Source organism: Anastrepha obliqua, chromosome 4 (assembly GCF_027943255.1).
Source record: "Anastrepha obliqua isolate idAnaObli1 chromosome 4, idAnaObli1_1.0, whole genome shotgun sequence".
In the NCBI taxonomy this organism is placed as follows: Eukaryota; Metazoa; Arthropoda; class Insecta; order Diptera; family Tephritidae; genus Anastrepha; species Anastrepha obliqua.
In genome coordinates this window covers 76,359,021-76,374,836 of record NC_072895.1, presented here as the reverse complement: position 1 = coordinate 76,374,836, position 15,816 = coordinate 76,359,021, and the positions used below count along the sequence as shown (strand labels likewise).

The following is a 15,816-nucleotide window of genomic DNA, read 5'->3' as shown; positions in this document are numbered from 1 at the left end:
ACTGGCTCGTCATATTCATGTTTGGACCAAAATTTTCATCACGGGTCAGACTCGTTTAGCATCATACGGGGAAAATTCGTCTTAATAAATGGTTGCAATTTCAAACACGTACCGAACAGAAAAAATAAGTTATCACAAGTAAAGACCAGCGCACATTTTATAGTAGAATTTAATTTGGGTTGTCTGTTTTGGGAGCCATTTTTTTTTTATGTAAAATATAACTTGAAGTCAAATATAACTTTCTTGTAACAAATTGCTTTCAGAATAAGTAATAAAGAACAAAAAAATGTTAATTTTTTGTTTTAATTAAATAAAATAATTTGATGTATTTTTTCATGTTTATAAAATATTTTCTTTTATCGCGGTTTTCAATGTATACAGAAGTAGAAAAAAAGAGGTGGTAAAAAAAAAGAAAAATGAAGTAGGCCAAAATTTGTTTATTCGAGCTTCTAAATATACCTTCACAAAAAATGATTGCGTTACTATGGAAATTGACAGTAAAACAAGCAAAAAAACATCTTCGTGTTCTGTCTAAATTCGTATTCAGTTTTTTTCCTTCTCCTGTTAAGTAACAAAAATATGAATTGGATCATTTCTATATTAAGATTTCGTTATGTATGTTTGCTTTTCAGAAAAAAAAATGTTTAAATCACTATGGACCCATGAATAAAAACGGTTTTCAAGGTGGAAAAACAATATCGATTCTGATATGAAGTGAAGTGCCCAAATCGCCCAGGTAAACAGATACCACCGTCGAAAATCAATGGAACATCAAAACAATTGTCAACACCAACAGAATCATAAAAAGCATGACAAAAGTACCCGATTATCACACTATCATCAGACACTGCATCATGCTTTGGAAGAGGATATTGCTTCAGTAGCTACTTTAATGAAAATGTCCACACAATCAATGGCATCGCAAAACACCCCAATACTGACTGCATCCTCACCTGTACCAGCACATAAAAGACCTAAGTCCCCAAGGTACAATATATTTCAACAACATATCTATAAAAATTTTATTTTCGTATTATTACGAAGGTAACAAGTGAAAGGTTTCATAATAGGAATATTATAGATGGATGGATATTTTGTCGATGTAACGGGTGACCTGAAGGCAACGATAGTTTTGACAATTGTTATGTTCAGTCTAAATTAGTAATTATCTGTCAAAATTCGTAATAGCATTCAGCTATAGAAATATTCAATAGGGTTTGTCATGTCATAGTGCATAATTTCACGCTTCCAGAATAAATGAAATTTATTAAAAAATATTATATTATCGAAATTTCAGTACTGTTGAAAATACGCAACGTGAATTGTGCCATGATATGATTGCAGCTTACAAAATCCTGTCTAGTGTACGATAGGCTCAGAAAACAGGTTGTATGGGCGGACTTCAAAGGCAGAGGGGTCGTAGATGAATGGGACCTACATGAGTCCATGAGTTCAAACGCTCGATATATGTTGAGTATGTCTGATCGATTCTGGATGGATTATCCAGAATACAATTTTCCCAGGTCATAAGCATGGCTTTAGTGCGCAAACAATTCGTCATATCGTGGATAAGTTTCAGCGTAAATAAACTCTTTTGGACATTACAGTTATGTCCCAAACAGGTCCTTTTTCAGAATTTTGATTTATTTTGTCGCACTGAAAAACACTTCCGGATACATGACTATTTTTTTCACCGGCAATTTATTTCAGAATATTGTAGATTCTTTACTTAGCACAATCAAAAGAGACGCATTGAACCAGGAATGATAGAATAAAAGATCGCACTTTCCGAATTTGCTGTGAGTACATCACAAACAAGCAACTTCTCTCTTTTTGTTTGTTTATCTGCAGAGATAATGTCTACGGATGATGGTAAAAAAACGACTAGAACTTGATATTGTTTGCAATAGAAATGATATATGTAACTTTAACCAGGACACTATTTCAGTTGTATTGCACTTGAAATTCATATTTATGAAATACATGTGTTTTTTTTTTTTTTGTAGAAAAATTTGCTTGTTTTTGCTAGTTGATTTAATTCGTTCAAACACCCTTATTTTTTCCAACTTCTTATACAGTCCTTGTTTATTGCAGATGCTTAGCCATGAAAATCGGAAGTTCTTATGATTCATCGCGGCCAGCTCCACGAAGTCCTTCTGTACGTAGTTCTTACAGCGCGCAAAACTCTTACTCGGACCCGTTCATAATAACTAGCAGAAGTGGAAATGTGGGTAGCTTCAGCGAAAACCCGCCAAGGAGCCCAAAAATCACAACCACTTATACTAATGATAGTTGCGATGATGCCTCTTCCACACCGTCTTATTACCAAACACCTACTTCTAGCTCACGTAGTCCGAAAGGCATATCTTCGCAAGGAAATTCAATGGACTCACCTTCTTCTGCAACTTTTCTTAGCGGCCCCGCGACAGCATCCCCTCGTCGAAGTCCTAACTCACCTAGAAAGTTCGTGTTTGAAGCTATAAGCCCAGTCGTGGACCCATTCTATAAAAAATTTGAATATTACGAACCAATATCGCCTGTAGACGAATGTACTTCTAAAACATATAGTGGAAATTGTAATGACTATTTTGGAACACCACCACAAGGATCAGCATCCGCACAAATTTTTGAATCAAGAATACAAAATTCGAGAAATATTCTATGTACATCACCTTTAGATAGAAATTTCTGTTTACATGATTACAATCGTGACAGCAATGAAATGAAGCCGTTGGAGTGGGAAATGTCACAAATTGATGAACATTGTTTGAACCGTGACAAGTATTATGTAAAGCGAGATTCTTGTGTTACGGATAGCACTCAAGTTTCACTTGATTCGAATGACACCACAAATAGTACTATGGCAACAGCTACTACTTCTTTTAGTTTTTCGGAGCCTTCCAAAACCGATAAGATTTCGGTTAAAAGTATTTCTGATGAAACCAGCCCTTCAGAGCAACGCGAAAGCTGTAAACATCGTCGTCATGCTATTAATATAACCTCTAACCCCTGCTATCAGGTAAAGAAGTTTCAATAAAATCTTGGAAAAGTGGCTAAAAAATTTAACATTTGATATTCAAGGTGCTGCATAGTTCTCATTCTACATTAGATCGTACTTATTCAGACAGTATTACATCCTTACGACACCGAAAATCGACCAGCGATTTGACCAATGATTCCGAAGGTGGTCCAAGCAAGCAGAAAACCCTAGAAGGATGTAACTCTACCAGTTATAAGCCAAGACGACGGGGTAGTTCTAAAGGAGGATTAGCTTATTTAGCTAGTCGTCGTAGTTCTCGAGAGTCTATGAAAAGTAATACATCAATTTTTTCCAATGATGATATAGGGCCACTAACCTTCCAAGCATCCAAACGCGGTCAACAACGCCGCACATCAAATTTTCTGGAACTTCCAGGTTAAAATGAAATGTCACTGAATTTTTACAATACAAGCTCTTATTTTAATTCTTATTCTATAGTTCCAGATCATATACGACCACGTGTTTGCTCTCTACCTGACCGTCCTTATAATCCACGTGCTAGTGATGATCTTTACCGACTAAGACACTTCTCAATAAGCAAAGGGAATGTTGTAAATTGTGGTGACTCCATTATATCAAGACGATCGCGCAGTAACACCAGTATTAATTCTACCAATAGCAGGTAAGCAATAGTTTGGAAGCATTTCATCCGCCCTCGTACGGATCCTATGCAAACGAAGGATGATATCAATATCCACTCCCACCTTTCATACATATAACGATGAAATGCTAAAAATGTGATGTGCTACGTATAGTGCATATGATTCTGATTTATGGACGACACATTCTCAGTGATTTTACATTGCAGTCTCTATAGTTTTGTGCAACTTTTACTAATAATAATAATCAAAATTAATCAATTATTGTATTAGTTAAAAAGTTAACTCATATATAATCCGGAATTATAATTTATGCGCAAAACCTTGTACCTATATTACTTTAACTAGCATTATATTCCATACTGGTGTAATTTTTTTCTTTGGCTGAGTATTATATAATATATATATATAATATATATATAAGGTTGTCAAAAAAGTCTTGCGGTATTTCCGCAAGCTTGTCTTTGCAAGCGCGTAGTTCTAGTTGTATTCGTCGCATCGGTTCACGCTAGAGCTTTTTGCAAAGCTCTTTTCACGTGCTAACACGTGTTTGATTAATTGTTGTTTGCTTTTAGTCGTTCGTGAGTTATAGCGTCGCAAACATGGAGCAAAATAAAGAGAAAATACGGCATATTTTACAGTACTACTACGATAAAGGCAAAAATGCATCTCATGCTGCCAATAAAATTTGTGCAGTTTATGGACCCGATACAGTTTCCATTTCCACCGCACAACGATGGTTTCAACGTTTTCGTTCTGGTGCAGAGGTGATCGAAGATGCGCCAGGAAGGTTCTTCTGTGTGTTTGGTGGGATTTGCAGGGAATCATCCACTATGAGCTGCTCCCCTATGGCCAAACGCTCAATTCGGACCTGTACTGCCAACAACTGGGCCGCTTGAATGCAGCACTCATGCAGAAGAGGCCATCTTTGATCAACAGAGGACGAATTGTCTTCCATCAGGACAACGACAGGCCACACACATCTTTGGTGACGCGCCAGAAGATCCGGGAGCTCGGATGGGAGGTTCCTTTACATCCACCGTATAGTCCGTATCTCGCATCAAGTGATTACCACCTATTTCTGTCCATGGCGAACGAGCTTGGTAGTCGGAAGTTGTCCACAAGAGAGTCCTGTGAAAATTGGCTCTCCGAGTTTTTTGACAATAGGGAAACGAGCTTCTATAAGAGGGGCATTATGAAGTTGGCATCTCGTTGGGAACTCGTCATCGAACAAAACGGCGTATATTTGACTTAAATCGCATTATTATAACCAATTTTATGAACAATTGAAAATTCAATAAAAATACCGCAAGACTTTTTTGACAACCTTATATATACAATAATATTCAGACATTTTATTAAATTTTCATATAGTTGGCTTGGACGCTGTTGCAAATCATAGGTATTAATTAAATACTTCTTTCCTTCAACAATCCTGAAATTAATATTATACTACTTGAGTCAAATTTAAAAAAACAGGTTTTAAAATTTAAAATTAAATGGTGTTTTTGGAATTTAATTACATGCCAAAATACGAGAATGCTATCGCATATTTTTTTATGTTTCACTTACTTTCAGAGCTAGTGAACGTTCACCTTTTGAAGGATCGTGTTGTGGTGGAGCATATGCAAATGTTGATTCGGTGCCAACTTCCCCAGACGAATCTGATAATATTGAGCCTCCACCGCGGTTCGTTTGAATAATGTTTGTTTTCAATGTTGGTCAATATTATTAATGCTGATCAGTATTTTATCTTTATAGATATCGTATTGTTATGTTAGGTGATTCTGGCGTTGGAAAAACTGCCTTAGTTAATCAATTTATGACTTCGGAATATATGCATACATACGACGCCAGTCTAGGTAAGTTCAAAGAATTTATATGTATATATTATTTTCGCATATTGGTAGAACCGAGGTTATAGGTTCTGTAATTCTCTTCAGAGTGGATTTCAGTCCAATTCACTATGTACTGTTCTGTTTTTCACATTCACTGTTTAATTTCAATTTTTTTGTAAATGAATTGCGAATGAACTTGGGTGTTAAGAGAAACGTATTCACAATAAAATCTCGGTTCTGATACGTTTTCACCAAAGTCCAACCGCGATTTCGCCGATTTTGGGATTGAGAGCATTGACAACTGCTTCCACCACGTGTTTGATGGGAATAGTTTAAACTGTAATACCTTATGGTTCATCCTTGTGCATGTATGTAAAAGTATATCGAAAAGAGAAAAATAACGTAAATAAACACTATTGTCACCATTCAATGTTAAAATGCATGCAAACCCAACACAAACACCCTGCGCAAGATGGCTTGAAATGGGTTTGGGTTATAACATTTGTGTGGGTTTTGACAAGTATTTTGGCTATTGCTTGGCTTAAACACACAACGCGTTGGCAGCAAACCCAAAAGTAAGTTGGGTGGAAACGCATGCAACTACATCAACTTATAATACGTTCACATATAAGTAGATGATCTACTTTTTCGGGCTTAGCTCAAAATCCGTAATATATTTTTCTACAATAATTAGCATGCGGCCAATAACTTTTATCAGAGTACTATTATCTCTTCCTACAGCCCGTTGAAAGCCAGCCAACAATCTCAGCGCGGCTGTTATTGTTATTGCAACACGATAGATACTGCCCTTAATGCTTGGGAATGATGCTCGAAAGGCAATGCTTAGCCGGATATAAAAACGTGTCATTCTAGAAACGTAGAACCGATTATTATGGGTCACCTCAGTGTGGCCGAAAATTGGAGGAATGCATTAATAGATATTTCTTTTAAATGGGAATCAACAACGTGGAATAGCATGTCAAAAGCGCCTTTGTTGATCCCGTAGTTGGAGACGAGCATAATAAACTTTTTTGTTAAAATAATAGCACTAATTGCGAACACCAACATTAATTCAGGCACATCTAACAGATTGAAGTGGTAGCGAAGAATCTTTCTGCGAAAGAATCCTTCTGCAAGTCTCTCACTTTCTATTAAAATAAGGGCGAACGTAGTTAATGGCCTAATTTTTTTCGAGCGTGATGCCTTTTAAATATAGGTGGCGGAAGTACATACGAGATTGCTACCAACAAGAGTTAATTTAGCAACTTATAATTAAGCACAGCTGCGTGGCTAAGTGACACTTCAGTGGGGAATTTAAAAATCTTTCCTTTTGATGATGAGCTACGACAGTAAGAATAATTGGATGGTATCCAACAAGACGAAATATACGCAACTAAGTTCTCGCTGTTTTTTTGATGAAAATACAACTTTATTCTGAAAAAAAAAATGGTTACAAGTGAATCAATGAAAGTATTGCCCATCGCTGACTACTCTTTTTCCCATCTTTCTGGTAGATCTCGTATACCGTCGCGGTAAAACTGTTGATCTTTTGAGGCTATTCCCGGATCAAGCCATTTTTGATGTCTTCACATGAATGGAACTGCTGGTCAGCCAGACCATGTGCCATCGATCGGAACAGGTGATATTCGGATGGCGCAATATCTGGAGAATATGGCGGGAGGGGTAGGATTTCCCATTTCAGTGTTTCCAGGTAGGTTTTAACGGGTATGGCAACGTGAGGCCGAGCGATGTCATGCTGTAAAATTACTTTTTCATGCCTCTCCGCGTATTGCGGCCGCTTCTCGCGCAGTGCTCGGCTAAATCGCATCAATTGAAGTCGGTTCCGATCCCCAGTGATGATTTCACTTAGTTTTAACAGTTCATAATAAATAACACCAATTTGGTCCCATCAAATACATAGCATAACCTTCGCAGTGTGAATATTCGGCCGAGGCAACGACGTAGAAGCAGGACCGGGCAGTCCTCATGAATTTCTTTTCTTTGGATTGCTGTAATGAATCCATTTTTCGTCACCAGTCAGGATGCGATGAAGAAAACCCTTCCTTTTTTTCCGCTGGAGCGGTTGTTCACAGGCGAAAAAACGATGTTCCACATCCCCTGCTTTTAACTCATAAGGAACCCAAGTCCCCTGTTTCTGAATCATTCCCAAAGCATGCAATCGTTTGGAAATGGAATGGCGGGTAACTCCTAACACTGAAGCAAGCTCTTCTTGCTTTTGACACGGATCCTCATTGAGCAATGCCTCCAATTCAGCGTCTTCGAATGTTTTTGGCCTTCCTTCACGCGGACGGTCGTCAACATTAAAATAACCGTTTTTGAAGCGACGGAACCAGTCTCGGCACGTTGTTTCACTTAAAGCGGCATCTTCATAAACTTTTTGTAGCTCTCGATGCGCTTCAGCCGCCGTGTTTTTCAAATGAAAGAGGACAAAATCAGACATTTTCACAAAACCAAAAGTATATGATACCAAAACAAAATCACGAATGTGTCGAAGCAGTTTGTTTACCATATGTCTAAGTTTGGTTTATGACGGTTATGTGAAAATCGACTAGCACACACTTCTGGCGGCATCTATTGACAAACAGCGGGAACTTAATTGCGCACCTAATAATTTTATGATTTTGTCAATCTACCTTAGTAGGCTTTGTAAGGTATTAAATCCCAGTATACTTTCGACAGATTTTTTTACTTATATATTATATGTGAATGCATTAATGGCCAGTTATGAAAAATGTCAATAGGTTGTAGAAAGGAGCACGGTGGATGAAAGTGTACTTATCCAATTCTTTATACTTATTCAATTCTAGTCCATATATTTATATATAATATGTTGGGTATTATTTTACCTCGCTTGGTATAGAAATGAAACATATTAATTGGTTGTGAAAAATATAAAATTATAAATAATACTACATATATTAAATTTTGTTCAAATAAAAAGAGTGTCATTTCCGAAAAGTTTCATAACATTATTATCACAAATTGGAGGGTGATATTTTCTACGCAAAATAAGTCATTTCCAAAATTATCGGGTTCTTTTACTACTCTTTCTTCCTGTCTGTCCGGCTTATTGGTTCTACACTGCGTATACGCAATTTAGCGCTTGATGCAGTTGAATTTAAAACCTTTTCCAAAAACAAAGAGCGCTGACTAATTTTAAACAGCAAATATTATACTTTAAATTTACATTGGAGGAATTCCTAATTGATTTTAACTCCTAATGTGCCGACGAAGGGGTAAATGGAAAATGTTTTGTTTTTCATGCTTTATTTCGTACTTGAAATGTAATGTGACACGAAGCCTGAGCCTAACTGAGTGTAAGATTTAGAGACACAATATCTTAGGCACTGTCAGAACAACAAATTTGATTAGTGCTTTAAATCCATCACACCTTATTAGTTCTCTATTACATATATACGTACACACATTAAATACCCTCCAAAAAGTAGTATGCATATATTTTTAAACATTTTTATATGCATATAAACTCCGGTGTTTTTAGTAAACTGTTTCTATTTGAGTTGTAGATGACGAGTTCGGTGAAAAGACCGTGAGCGTATTGTTGGATAACGAAGAATCTGAATTGGTTTTCATTGATCATCCAAGCGTGGAAATGAGTGTAAGTAACGTGTAAATATAGATCATTAATAATTGATAATATAAGTTTAACGACATTGTGTAAACTTCTATAACGTTATTATGTAGTACACTTACCAATCTTCTAGATATTTGAGGGAAATACTATAAAATATTTTAGGTATAATTCTAAAATCTCCTTTATACTTATGTTTATACTTATCATATATTTTAACTTTCTTTCACAAATGTAGTCGAAAATGCACATAAACATGTAGAATACATTCTGTCAAAAAAATATCGGGAATTGTTCATTTAAAAAGTGCGGGTTACACATATGTCTAAATTATTTTTGCTGGAATGTCGTCTATAGTGTTGCAGGGTTTGAGCGTGATCTGTCAATTAGCTTGATTTTGGGATTTAATTATTATATATAAGTTAACCGCGGGTGTCCTCTGCGATTTGCACTATGGATAAAAATATCGAAAAAAGAATTTGTCTTAAATTGTGTGTTTTGAACGGGATTTCGTGTGCCGAATCCTTGAAAATTTTGCAGAAAGCCTATGATGAGTGTACTTTATCCAAAACACGGGTCTACGAGTGATATAAGACTTTTGCAAAGGGCCGAGAAGTCGTGGAAGATTTGCCCCAACCTGGTCACCCATCAACGACTTCAACGGATGAGAACGTCGACAAAGTCAAGGAAATGGAGCTTGGAAACCATCATTCAAGTTTAAGAGAGGTAGCACGTGACCTTAGCGCGTCTCACGAATCGATTCGCAAATTTTACACCATCAATTGAGCATGATAATTGAATTTCTTTCAAAAAATTCATCGGAAGAAGGTAACTGAGGACTTCCTGGAGCAAGTGAATTCGGACACGACGTTTATCCAGCGCATCATAACAGGGGATGAGACGTGAGTATATGAGTTTGACATGCAAACCAGTCAACAGACGGCTGAATGGCGCTATCCATATGAGCCGAAACCCAAAAAACCACGTCAAAGTCGGTCAAAAGTGAAAGTCATGCTACTCATTTTCTTTGATTATCATGGTGTTGTGCACTCGGAATTCGTTCCAAATGCTTCTAGGGCAAATAAAGAATATTATTTGCACGTTATGCGACGTTTGAGAGAGAATGTGCATAGGAAACGGCCCAATTTGTGGAAAGAAAACTCATGAATCTTGCCGCATGATAACGCACCATCTCACAAAGCTCATATTGTGAACAACAATATTTTTGCCCAAAAACGCGACAAATATCATCGAACAACGACCGTATTCACTGGATTTAGCCCCCTGTGACTTTTTCCTTTTCCCAAAACTTAAATTGCCACTCCGCGGACGCCGCTTTGAGTCGACAGAGGCCATTAAGGAGAATTCGCTGAAGGAGCTAAAGAATATCTCTTCAAACGCGTTTAAAAGGTACTTTGATGACTGGACTAATCGTTGGCACATGTGTATTGCTTCGAATGAAGCCTATTTTGAGGGTGACACAATAAATTTTGATGATTAAACAATTATTTTGCGTGTTATTGAACAATTCCCGGTACTTTTTGGACAGAATATATATACTTATATGTTGTTAAACTCCCGAAAATATTTCTTTTTATGAAGCTCTTTGGTTTGGCTTGAGATCAAAACACTTCGTCACTTCCATTTATTCTTAGTCACAATTAAGAAAACTTAATTTGGGTTAGCGGTTGACAATTGAAATGTAATTACTAGGGATGCTACCTATTTAGATTTGATGAATGATAGGCAACTAAGAATAAATACTAAGTATATTCGAAAATGGTATTATTGTTACTTAAAAATATTGTCCATGAATTTTTTCGTGCGTTTGAACCAATTTTCGAACCACTTTTTTCACTTCGATTGGGGTCATTTGGGCGCTCCCTCAGACAACTAAAAACATTGACCACGCAGGAATTAGAACAAATAATTAGGTGCCAAATAGCGCATAATTCATCAATTCGATGTTTTGAATGCCCAAAAATGCTCTTCTTTGAGCCGATGTAAGAGAATGTACATATATTGGTTTCGCTTATTTTTCTGATCTCTTTTGGTACCTAATAAATAGTGGTATACCTTGATCGTGTAGACGCCTTTTGATGGAACGTGACTGAGTCTTTTTAGCGGTATTCAAGGCGAACATATATTTTTGGCGCCTAACTGCTTTTGTAATACTGAATGAATACGAAAGAAATTATTTTCCAGACACATACCTCGATCACACGATGTATCGCATAATCATTTTGTAATATCAATTCATAAGAAACGATTTTGTGTGACCTTTACGAAATGAATCCCGTATTCAGTTAAATACGATCGCTCTTGATAAGGGATGTCAATTTTCCGATTTTTATTATTTCACGATTTTCGCGATATCATTATTACAATACCGGCAGCCCTGGTATAACTGCGGGATTTAGATATTCATTACTTTGCAGCAATTTAACCTGAAAAAAATTGTCTGATATAATTTTGGAAAATAATCCCTGTAGATAGGGGGAAATTACGTATAGAAAATCATCTCGCGGAAATGTTCAAGACTAATGTTTCAAGTGCCTGTGAACAACATAAGTAGCAATCTATCACAAACATTCCGCGTATAATTACCAAGTCAAGTTTTACGATGACAGTACCAAATTTAACTTATTAACACTGTGCTCTTTTATATTTATTATTACTCATACGTATAAACAAATTAAAATATTATTCAAAAATAGGTGGAAAACTCTTTATCAACATACGAGCCACACGGTTGTGTTGTAGTTTTCTCCGTAGTCGAAAAATCATCGTTCCGTGTTGCAGAAGAAATTATAAAGTACTTGTGGCAAGAGAACTACATTAAAGATAAAGCCGTTATTCTCGTGGGGAACAAAGCAGATCTGGCCCGTGCACGGATGATAGCATCACAAGGTATAATGCATTAGATTCACATATTCTTAGCAAAAAAACTGATGATTCTCTATATAGGAACATTACGATTATTCTCTACATATCGCGTCCAATATTCCTTTCACTACAACTATACATTACATTGTTTTCTTCTACATATTGTTACGTTTTTCTCCAAATAAAACGTCTCTCTATAATTCCCCTGAGTCGATCACTGGATTGTAAACTAAAAGTCACACACTAATGGCAACACAACTTGCGAGCTTTATTGAATAATCACTTTATATCACTTTGTGCGTTTACACGTCAACTTAACACTGAATACTTTGTGCGCATGCACCTCTGCTTTTATAAATGTGTTTAGCAAGTATCGGAATTTCTAGATGTGGCAACTGGTATTTTCTTCTTTTTCGAAGATATTCATGATTTATCACAATATATTATAGATCAAATGAAAAAATATAATCAGTATCAGCAATCATGCGAATTGGATGAGTCAAAAGGCAACATTCTACGAAGATCGAAACGAATACCTTTATTTGTAGGCTACAATCCCCAGAAAACTTCCTAGTCGTGCTCTCTAGTGGGCAGGAGTGAATTTCTCAATCCACTTACCTATACCCGAACCTTATCAGTGACATTTAACATCAGTAGTCGTCCTTAAATTATTATCCCACAAATGTATAGGTACACCGCATAACCTGTCCCCTCTGATTTTTCCACTTGCATTTAGGGCATTCCATAAACGACCTTGAAAAAATAACAAAGCTAGCTTATGACTTATCCAATGTAGATACGATTTTGCATTAAATAAATTTATGCAAATAAATATTTAACCTATATGTATGTATACTCCTATTATTATGGTAAGAATATATGTGAGTGTTAATTTATTCATCACTTAAATTAACAGAGGGCAAAGCATTGGCTGCTGCGCATGACGCTAAATTTATAGAAACCTCCAGTGGCATCCAACACAATGTTGATGAATTGTTGGTAGGAATACTAAAACAAGTGAGTATTAAACTAAATAAGAATTATGTAAATAAATTTTAAGGTTAAATGCTTTTATATGGCAAAAGATTTACGTATAGAATTTTATAATATTGAAGTGATCCCAATATAGCAACGAAGCAAAATCGATTGATCAGGAATGTTGCAGTCGAAAATTTTTAGAGAGAATACTAATACCTTTATTACTAGTCTGCAGCGCTTGGGCGCGCTAGAAGAGCTGATAATGTTTGCGTTTTATGAGAAAAGTTTTGTTCTGTAAGATGTTAGAGCTCTTTCTTCGTCCAAGTGTGCCCACTCCCTGGGCAACCATACTAACCTAAAATGTTAGAGCACGCCATAAGGTCTTCGCTATAATTGCTGTGACGATTTAAGTTCGGCGGCCGCCATAGTCGAATGAGTTGGTGCGTGACTACCACTGGGAGGTGCACAGGTTCGAATCTCCGTGCATAAAACAACAAATAATAGAAAAAGTTGTTTTTAATAGCGGTCGCCCCTCGGCAATGGCAAACCTCAGATTGTATTTCTGCCACTCTGGCCGTCATTAAAAATATTTACTATTGAAAGTCGGTTAAAAACTGTAGGTCACTTCATTTGTGGAGCAACATCAAGACGCACACCACAAATAGGAGGAGGAACAATAATCTCCACATTAATTATTAGCAATAATCTTAGGCAAGGCTTGAATTTTACAGACTATTGCGAAAGTCTATTTAAGATCATTTTGATAAATCGCGAGAGTTCTAAATTGATCTGTAACAAGCCCGACAACATGCAGAACTCAGCGAAATACTGCTTCACCCACGTATACAAAATTTGTCTAGGGAAGCGTTACTATATATGGTAAACTGATTTAGTTTCACGTGCATGCCAATTTTTTCCTGGATAACTTTTACTGTCGTACGCTGTTATATATATGTATATATAATTGACGGGTACACCCTTTGGGGGTATTTGGCCGAGCTCCTCCTCCTATTTGTGGTGCGCGTCTTGATGTTGTCCACAAATGCCTGCCGAGGGGCGACCGCCATTAGAAAAAACTTTTTCTTAATTTTGGTGTTTCACCGAGATTCGAACCTACGTTCCTTTCTGAATTCCGAATGGTAGTCACGCACCAACCCATTCCGCTACAGCGGCCTCTGTTATATGTATATTAATACTGTAATGATTTAATTTAATAAAAAAAATCGAAATAAGTAGTTTTGGGGTTTATTTCCTGTTTTAATGACTACTAGAGTCATGTGTCAAGAAAACTTTTTATTCCATTATATATGTATATACTTACAAAAAACTGGCGCTTACACTCTTTCTACGGCAGAGATACACTCCCAGGTTTGCCATTGCAAAACTTAAAAACTTTCATTATTTTTCATGACCTTACCTTCCCTTATCTATGATAGTTTCACTGCGGTGCATATGTATTTCAAGTAGCATTAACTCGAAATTTACTTCGTATTCAAATTGATGAAGCTCATTGGCACTGGTGCGCAAGCGAGCACAGACATCTTTTTAATTTTGTGGAAATATTGATTGATTGACTTGATTGAGTAATGTTATTTAGTCTTAACTTAATGTTTACGGAAACAAACATCTTAAATTAAAATGTTGATGCATACTTATAATGTTAAACTTCATGCTTTTCGTATATAATTTTAAAAAATTGCTTGGCTAGAGTAATCCTATATCGATGAATTGGGTGAATCCGATTTTTTATGGACTCATTATTATATGTATTACAGATGCGTTTAAAGGAAACACGCGAGAAGAAAGCTACCTCATCGAAGCTGAAAAATTCCCGTACACACATATCGCTGCATTTGGCTAAGGAAATATTACAAAAAATATGTCTCAGTGATATTTCCAAATCGAAAAGCTGTGAGAATTTACATGTCCTATAAGGGTATGCTGCAAGCAGTCAAGTATTCAAAATGTTTTCAGAATAAGCAAAGCACACAGTATGAAAAGCCTTTTTGAATTCATCATTGTGTGAGTATTTTAAGAAAATATATAAAAGTTTTATATTGTATTGATATGTCTGTAGTATGTGTAATAGATTTTGAAAAACTAGGCTAAATATAAGTTTCAGCTAAGTGTTGAACTGTAATGCAAATATCTTACCTGTGTTTTCGATTCTAAATTGAAATTTTAAAATTACTATCTACTATAAATACTGTATAACGAATGCGATGAAACGAAAATGAGATCTACGAATTGTTTAAGAATTATACATATACAATTGTATATGTTTAATAGCAGCTTTCATATATACATATATCAACATTCTACCTACAACTATTGTAACTCTTAACGACAATGTATGTACATACACACACATGTTCAGACAGTTGTGATACTGCTTTTACCAGTCAAAATAAATATGAGCAATAAATTGGTACACATGAGAGCATATTGATAAATAAAATCTAAATAAATTTTACTACATATTTTATATCCATAATTGTATACACATACATATGTAAATAAATACATATGGACGTCTGTGAAAACTATTCAATGTAATACTTAGTATACCAATGATTTAATATTTGTAGTACATATGTACCTATTATTGTGAGCTCTAAAGTATATTTAAAGGTAACCAAATACGCTTTTAAACTTATATCAGATTGTTGTTTTATTATTCTGCAAAAATGAACAATTATCTACATTAAAGAGAATCAACCAATTAAAAAACATTGATATATTATATATAAAAAAATGTATAATAGTAACATATATTCATAAGATTTAAGATATTAAGAGATATACATACATAGATATTTCCATCTGAAGTTTGAAGTTTTATGTTTTGTTACGCCATTATGT

General features: G+C 35.7%; 1 protein-coding gene across 2 annotated transcripts; it reads left to right on the top strand.

The window, feature by feature from the left end:
- The first annotated feature begins 640 nt into the window (after positions 1-640).
- On the top strand, positions 641-15,664 carry LOC129245894 (uncharacterized). Of its 2 annotated transcripts, none has more exons than XM_054884329.1 (10): positions 641-987; positions 2,095-3,019; positions 3,082-3,415; positions 3,479-3,662; positions 5,218-5,328; positions 5,401-5,501; positions 9,026-9,117; positions 11,808-12,000; positions 12,893-12,993; positions 14,730-15,664. In XM_054884329.1, the coding sequence occupies exons 1-10, from the start codon at positions 764-766 to the stop codon at positions 14,886-14,888; spliced, it is 2,424 nt and encodes an 807-aa protein (XP_054740304.1). In that variant the 5' UTR covers positions 641-763; the 3' UTR covers positions 14,889-15,664. The 2 variants fall into 2 exon arrangements, with proteins under 2 accessions (XP_054740304.1, XP_054740303.1); XM_054884328.1 differs by having other exon boundaries at positions 9,020-9,117.
- The last annotated feature ends 152 nt before the right edge of the window (positions 15,665-15,816 follow it).